Source organism: Vitis vinifera, chromosome 7, assembly GCF_030704535.1.
Source record: "Vitis vinifera cultivar Pinot Noir 40024 chromosome 7, ASM3070453v1".
Lineage (NCBI taxonomy): Eukaryota > Viridiplantae > Streptophyta > Magnoliopsida > Vitales > Vitaceae > Vitis > Vitis vinifera.
The window spans coordinates 19,341,490-19,349,878 of record NC_081811.1 but is presented as its reverse complement, the minus strand read 5'-3'; the positions used below and the strand labels follow the sequence as shown (position 1 = coordinate 19,349,878).

Here is an 8,389-nt window from a genome sequence, read left to right as displayed (position 1 = left end):
AGGTTTTCTTACTTGGAAGGAAGGAATCCACAAGAACTCCAATAATCACTTGTTTACGAGATTGCAAATCTGGTTTTTAAAGCAAAGATTTTGCTTTTAAGGCCGTTCGAACTAAGAAGACAAAGCCTTTCTTCCGAGAGAGAAAAACCCTAAACCCATAAACTAAAACCAAAAAAATTTGAAAAACAAGCCAAATTTTTAACAAAGCTTCAAAAGTTAGGGTTTTCTTACCTGGAAGGAAGGAATCCACAAGAACTCCAATAATCACTTGTTTACGAGATTGCAAATCTGGTTTTTAGAGCAAAGTTTTGCTTTTAGGGCCGTTCGAACTGAGAAGACGAAGCCTTTCTTTCGAGAGAGAAAAACCCTAAAAATCTAGGAAGAATAAATTATATATACAGAGGAGATTTTGGGTATTTTATAATATTTAAGGGTAAATTGGTAATTCTAATTTCAAGGCGGGGCGGGTAACTACAAACCCATACCCACCCCGAACCCGATTTGGGTTTCACAAAGCTTTCCCATACCCGTCCCAATAGGGGCGGAGCGGGGCAGGTGACCCGATTGACCCGCGAAATTGCCATTCCTACTTGCTACGACTTCTCCTCCTTTATCCCAATCTACATAGTCATGCCAAATTTCGCATGATGATGTGAAATTTCTATTTCTATATTTTTCAACATTTTTCAATCTTCTTTCTTCCATGATCAATTAAATGCATCATTTACACCTTGAAATCACTCCACAACTTACAAGAAAGAGTTAGTAAATATTGCAAGAGCAACAATATGTTAAATATCTTAGGTATAATTATTAATTAAAAAATGTGAAACTCATAAAAATTACTATATAAAATATGTTCCTTTTAAGTAGTAATCAATGTCCCTAATGTGCATGTAATAATTAAGATATTGAGTTTTACATAATCTTATTATAGATTTTGTTTGGTTCTATCATTAATACATAATACATCATGAAAGAAAATGTCTAATATGGATTAAATAAATCATTATATTTTCTTTAAATGTTAACAAAACTAAAGGAGGAACAATAGAGAATGAAAAGCATGGGAAGGAATGGTTAAGGCTTAAAAAAATTTCCAATTGAACAAATATTTTCCAAATTAATTCTATAGCACTAACCAACCCTATGGTACATCACCAAAGAAAATGCTTAATCTTTAACTTCATAATCTTTATTTCATTTTGTTGCACACAAGAACACACAATTATTGTATTATGAAATAAATGGAGTTTCTCAATATTTATATACGGTTTACAATGATAGTCAACACATGATATTTACATATAAATCTTATAAATTTTATAAATCTTAAAATATATTTTCGTTAACTAGCTTTAAAATTTTTTAAAATTCCTAAGGATGCGGTTAAATTGACACACATGATGTGTCTTAATTATCATGCCAATTTATTCTTCTTTATGCCTAACATAGGATGAGAAATTATTAATCATATGGGTGTAAATGCATTACTTGGTCACACCCTTCAAGATCAACACAATAGCCATCCAATCTTTGCTTAAATACCAATTTGAAGATTGATATACTCATGGAACCACATGTTTCCTATGTGATGTCATTGGGAGTGCGTCAACATAATTTTTAAGTAAAGCCATATATGTATCTTATAATGGGGACAACATTATGTGTAATAATAAAAGGAACCTTACCTTTAAGTATGGAAGGAAAAAGTGTTTATGAGAGGGATTCCCTTCCATTACATTCATATACTAGCATAGCATGGAAATTACTTAAAAATGTGTCTTACTTCGTTAGAAGAATGTATGAGGTGCACTAATGATATGGAAGTTTAGAAATAAATTGCACTCAAAACACTCACACTAGCCTCAAATGATGTTCATAAAAGATTTAGAACTCATGCACACTAAAATAATGAAGTTTGGAGCCTTTTCATAGGAGAGGAAGCCCAAACTAACCATTAGACACTATTTGGGGGTCGATCGGTTGAGCATTGGTTTGATTAGTTCACTAATCATTAGTAATTAATGCTTCTTGTAAGTGATCATTGGGGTCTAGGTACTTGATCGATTGAAAAATTGATTTAACTAGTCCTTGATTGAACCTCATCAGATGAGTTAAAAGCTCAATTAACATCAACATAACTATTGGAAGAGAGAAAAAATTGCAAATGTACCTTGATTTATCAAGCCAAACCAATTCAACTAGTTCCTAATCCCCTCAATCGATTACACTGTGAAGTGTTTAAAAATCCAGTTTGAGGTTTAGAACCTCCAACAACTTGTGCAATCCCTTTTAAAATCTTTTAATTAAGTTAAAAAAGAATTGACTTAAGGTTTTAATTAAAAGCATGAAATCATCCAAATATAAAATATTTGAAAGCAATTCAACTCTTTGATGATTTTAGGTACATGAATAAAAATAAGATGCATGCTCCTAGTGCACCTTATAAAGAGATCTAGACATAATCTTAAAAGCTCTTATCTTTGAAGTCTTCTTCTTCTTTATTTTCCTTTGACTTGATTTTAATCATACTCAAGATCAAACATTAGTTTCAAATCTTGTTTTTCTATTATCAAAACTAAGATTAACCAAACTTTGGTTTCACAATTGACAATTTTTGTCACAATGCCTCTATTAATTTTTATTTCACCATTCAATGGTTCTTTGGTTCACCTGTCATCAAGGTCATCAAACTGTGTACTACTTTATGTTGAAAGGTGGAAGGTTTTGCCCACAACAATAGTAACATTAAGATTGGACTCTAATAAAACCCAAACAAATTTTATTTGTTCATTCATGTCTTGGTAAACATTTTTTTAGATATTTTTTCTTCTTTCAAGGCTTCTTTTGTGTCAAATCCCTCTGCATATGAAGGTATGTTTTAAAGCCTGAATAGAGAATGAAAATAAAAAATTCATTCCATTTTCCATGCATTATTGTATTTGGATTTTTTTTTGGGAAATGAGAAATATCAATAAAAAAATTATTAATTAATTCTTATGAAAACCATAACCACCCCTTAACAGAATTTTAATCTCTCTATTTATATGGTATAATGATTTACTTTTATTCTTATTCCTATGAACCAAACCTACCAAAATTGTAATATTTTTCTCGGAGAAAATTTCCTTGGAAAAACTTCATTACCAAAAGCAGCATCCCACAGAATAAAAACAAGGGAAAAAAAGGGCCATGATGGTATCTTGATAAAAGCTTATACAAGATGAATATGAATAAAAGGCCCATACATCTACAATAACCAGTCTACTGAGTGTGAGGCAGAAACAAACATCATCAAATACCTTGTTCTAATGCAAATAACCATTACCTAACCATCGCACACTACATTACACCTTTTTCATTAAGCACATAAGAGTTGGTATATAATCACGCTTAAGGCTCGACAATGATCTTCCCTGTGGCATGGCCATCGATGCTCTTAGCCCAAGCATCTTCAGCCTTGCTCAGAGGATGTTTGGAGTCGATCACTGTCTTAAGCTTCCCTTCCTTCACCAACCCAACAAGAAAATTCACTTTCTCCTTCTTGATAGAGGCAAACATTGGCACCAGCTGCTTCTTAGAGAAAGTGAGTTTCTTCAGAGCAAAAGTTAGCATGGCACTGACGTTGGGAGTGAGACTTACAACCTTCCCATTTGTGCTCAAGTTTGGCTCGAAGGTGGACCAGGGAATATTGCCTGTTCCACAGTCGACCACAGCATCGTATGTCTGGCCTGATGGGCTCCTGAGGGCTGCACCATCTGGGGTAGTGTAGTCCAGAACCTCGTCAGCCCCTAAGCTCTTGACTAAATCAATGTTTCGTGTTCCACAGGTGGCTGTAACGTGTGTGTTTCCCAGCTTTGCGAGTTGAACAGCATAGTGACCGACCCCACCTGAGGCAGCTGTGATTAAGATGCTTTTCTTTGGACCACTTCCGTCGATGTTGATGCCTACCACCTGGGTGAGGGCCTGGAGAGCTGTAAGACCCGCAAGGGGTAATCCCGCGCCTTCAGCTGCTGACACTTGAGGAGGCCTTGAGACTGTTAAGTTCTCTTTAGCCACAGCAAACTCTGCTAGTCCACCTCCATACTGTCATCAATACCGCGAGATTCAAGATTTGTAAACAGAAAAAAAAAATATAAAAAAATGGACCACAGGCTCCTAATTGATGGATTATCTCTTGTTGGTCATGGGGAAAGTACCATTTTCTTTTAACGGAGAAAAAGAATCAAGGGCATCTTGGATTGTCCAGCTGACTAAAATATTTTTATGCTAGTTATCTGCATGGACCAGAGCCTAGGTATACAATCTATGACATATCTCGTATATGGGTAGAAACAAAAGTGAAAGATCACATTACCAATTTCTTACTATGATAAGGCAGATATCACTTGGCAAAAGATGAGGAGATCATACAAAGGCAATCAGAACTGGGAGAGAATCAGGCTGTTACTTACAACATGGCTAAGTATAGAAACAACTTTGTCACCAGCTTTGAACTCCTTGACTCCTGCTCCAACCTCCACGACCTCTCCGGCCACATCAGTAACTGTTACAACAAGGAAAATAATAATAAGCTAGAATTACAACATAAATTGCTAAACAAAACGGCCAATCAGTACGAGGCAACTACACAACGTACCAGATGAAACTGATACAAAGTGGGCTCTCTATTGGTTTCTGTTACACAATAATGAGAATAGGTAATAAAAAAAAAACCACAATAAAAACACACATATTATGTGAAAAACCCCTACAAAACAGAGAAAGAAATCCACTATATCAAAAGATTGATACAAGAGGAGAGAGATGTGAACGGTTATAGTAGAAGCATAATCATTATAATCCTAAAACTATACATTATAATTCTATTGGACTGATGCCTCTACTACCACCACAAACCCCTAAAAAATTTTCATAATTATAGTTTTACCATATATGTGGCACCATAGACTTGAAATAATTAAGGTCACCAAACTCTAACAGTTTTCTTTAACATTTGAACAAAGCCAACCCTTTGTTATTTTCCCCACACATAGTCTTCTGATTTTTGACAGAATACATTTACACTAGGAATATCAATGGAAATTCCCGTGCCAGCTAATCACATTGTTCTCCTATTTCTTTAATTTATATCTAACAGTTGCAATTAGATTGGCAAGTAAGAGCATGTTCGGTAATGATTCTATCAAACGCTTTTAATATTTCTAATATTTAAAAAAATTTATCATTCAAGTGTTAAAAATATTAAAAACACTTTCTAAAATCACTCTCCAACGTACTCTAAGTCTCACGGAGGAAACTTCAACTTCAATAAGGAGGAATTAATGGGAGTCATCATTAAATAAGTACAATCTGCAGAGAAGATTATTTATTTATTTATAAAAATTAGAAAGTAAGAAACCAAAATTAGAAAGTGATTCTACTCTTAGCATTACTTGGAGGGAGCAATTTAAACCGGAAGCATAGCTGCCAGTGAACTACCTGGTATATGAGGGAGTTTGCGGGGAACAACAGGACGCCATATCCCTTTCCGAATTTTCCAATCCAGTGGATTTATGCTTGCTGCTTCCAATTTCAGCAAAACCTCATCTTTAGCTGGAGCTGGAATTGGAACTTCAGCATGCTGCACTCATAGAAATACAAGTATTAGCTTCCAAGGCAACTTGAGATTGCCTTAAACAGCATTAGGAGGCAATTAGGACATCTTTGAAAGGTTATAGCAACAATTTTCTTTTCCTTTCTCAAATTAATGATTTGAAGACCTATTGATTCAAATAGCTAATTGCAACATAAGCATAAGATATTCTTACATGTTATGTTTGGTTTTCGAAAATTTGAGAGAAAATGTGAGAGAAAAAAATAAAATGAAAAAGTGAAAGGAGAAAAAATGAAGAAAAATATAAAATAGATTTAAAATCAATAAATTATTTTTATATGTTATTTTAAATTCATTTTACTTAATGATAATTTTGAGATATATATATATATATTTTTATTTTAATGTTTTTTGTATTACAATCAAATACAAAAAAATAATTTTTTTTAGTATTTTCTTTATTCTTGATATTTTCCGGATCCAAACATAACTAAAAGGAAATACAAATTTTCGCAAGGAAATTAAAAAAACCTCCACATGAGCTTGCCAAAAGAGGGAATTAGAAAAAAAGTACCTCCAACCCAGCAGCTCCTTTGCCAAAGCTACTGTACTGAACGGCTTGCATGAGCTTGGTAGCCATATCTGGAGGGAAATAGAGAGACGGTGAAAGAAGAAAGACAGCAAAGAGACAGTGGAAGACGAAAGCAAAGAGGCTGTTGTCAAGAAAGAGTGTGGGCCACGTGATGTGCGCGGTGCTGTGTGGAGGATACGCTGCCACAAACTGCCATATATATGCTGAAGCTTAACAGCCATCCAGAGTTTGAACTCAAAATGAAGACCGTTGAAAAAAGTGAAAGGGACTGTTTGAATTTTAGAAAGGGAAATTGGAGGTGAAGAAAATATGAAGCGTTAGATTTATAAGAAACCAAAGGAAAATTAAGGCAAGTGAAGAAAAGGAAAGACGTGCTTGAATTTTCAATGGGATTCGTCAAGGAAAGCGGGAGATCGAGTACAAAAGAGAGAGTCTTCTTCGACTGCGGGACGAGAATCTTGTGAGGGCTTAGATTTTTCATTCAAGTGGCAGTTTTCCGGACAAAAAGGAGATTGTTTGAGAGGGACCTTGGACTTTGGGGTGTAGACGCCGTGTGGTGGAGAAATGTTTGCGATAAGAGAAAAATACATTGGAGAGGGAGGAAAAAGAAATACTAGGGCATGTTTGGCCAGTATTTTATACAACTGTTTTTGGTTCTTTAGAAGAAAAATAAAAGAAAATACGTGTCATAACCAAAAAATTATTTTTGCTTTCCTATTCTTAAAAACAAAAATATAATATTTTAAGAGAATATTTTTTAATAGTTTTCAATTATTTTTATTTATTTTTTAAACATTGTTTTAAAAAATAATCATACAAACATGCAAAATGAATAAAAATAAAGTGCTAAAAATAAAAATAATGTTTAAAACATATTTTAAAATATTAAAAACAGGTTAAAAATACGTCCCCAAATAATTTTTATTTTATAAAACATCATGGAACAATTTTAAAAAATTGGTCTGAACTATTTTCGAAAATGGGTGTCAAACATGATCTAAAGAAAGTTCAAAGAGGAAAATGACAACAACCAAGAAATTTCAAATAAAACAAATCAAGAAGGACGACAAATATTTTCATAGAATTACAACTAACATATTTTAGTCTCTTCTCTTCTATATTATTTTTCATATTTTACTTTTTTTATTTTCTATTTCTTGATTTATTTTACTTTGAAATTCACCATTGAATGAATTGTTAATAAAATGGATGGATGAATTTAAAATTTGAAATCTAAAATATTAGGATTGTAATCTAATTTAAAATTTATGTGTAATCTAATTTTATTTAGTGTACATAAATTTATTTATATATTCGAACAATATTTTGATTCATTTAAAAATAAAATTTTCTTTATCTTTGGTCAAATGGGTATGATTATTAAATTTTTGTATGGTTATAAGATTGTATCTAAATTTAGATTGATATACGATTGCTTTACATTTAGATATTTAGATTGTTGCATAATCACAAGTTGTGTTTGTGAAAATTCTAAGTGAATCACGGTTCCATAAAATAATCTGTTCTAGAAAATATTTTTTAAAACTAAGAGGGTATTTGGTAAATCAACTTAATATGACTTAATAACTTAATTTAAGTTGTTATATATATTCGATAAAATAAATTAATGTTAAAGTTAAAAATAATTTTAATTATGAAATCAAAATAATTAACTTATTCTTAATTTTAAATCTTTTTTATTACATTTGTCCACACTAATGGGAGTATATTTTACCACCAAGACTCCACAAGACTCATTTTTTGTTATAAATATTTTGTAGTTATCTTATATAATCACAATATTTTAAATACAGATATTTAATAAACAAATTTATTTTTAAGATTAATAAAAATAAATATTAATTTACATTAATGATGGTAAATATATGAATTTGGTGATGTTTTAAGTCAGTTTTATCAAGTAATCTTGATATTTAAAGTAAAAATTAAGTAATAAGATTAAGTTAACAACTTTTGAATGATTTAATTTAAAGTTAACTTAAGTCATTAGGTGATAAGTATTAATTTTTACCAAACACCCTCTAAATCTTATTTATTTGGTGAAATTGAAATTGATTTTTTTAGAAGGAACAAATTGGCTAAGGTAATAATTAATCAAATTTAATTATTTAAATACTTATTTATTTATTGTGCTCTTTGAAAACAATTTTATCTTATTTGTAAATAAATTTATTTAT

At 31.8% G+C, this 8,389-nt stretch overlaps 1 protein-coding gene across 1 annotated transcript; it reads right to left on the bottom strand.

The window, feature by feature from the left end:
• Positions 1-3,111: 3,111 nt before the first annotated feature.
• On the bottom strand, positions 3,112-6,765 carry LOC100246774 (chloroplast envelope quinone oxidoreductase homolog). Its single transcript, XM_002270621.4, has 4 exons — positions 6,174-6,765; positions 5,485-5,626; positions 4,458-4,549; positions 3,112-4,089 (listed from the first exon to the last, which is right to left on the bottom strand). Exons 1-4 carry the CDS (start codon positions 6,237-6,239, stop codon positions 3,397-3,399), a joined length of 993 nt encoding a protein of 330 aa, XP_002270657.1. The 5' UTR covers positions 6,240-6,765; the 3' UTR covers positions 3,112-3,396.
• Positions 6,766-8,389: the final 1,624 nt, after the last annotated feature.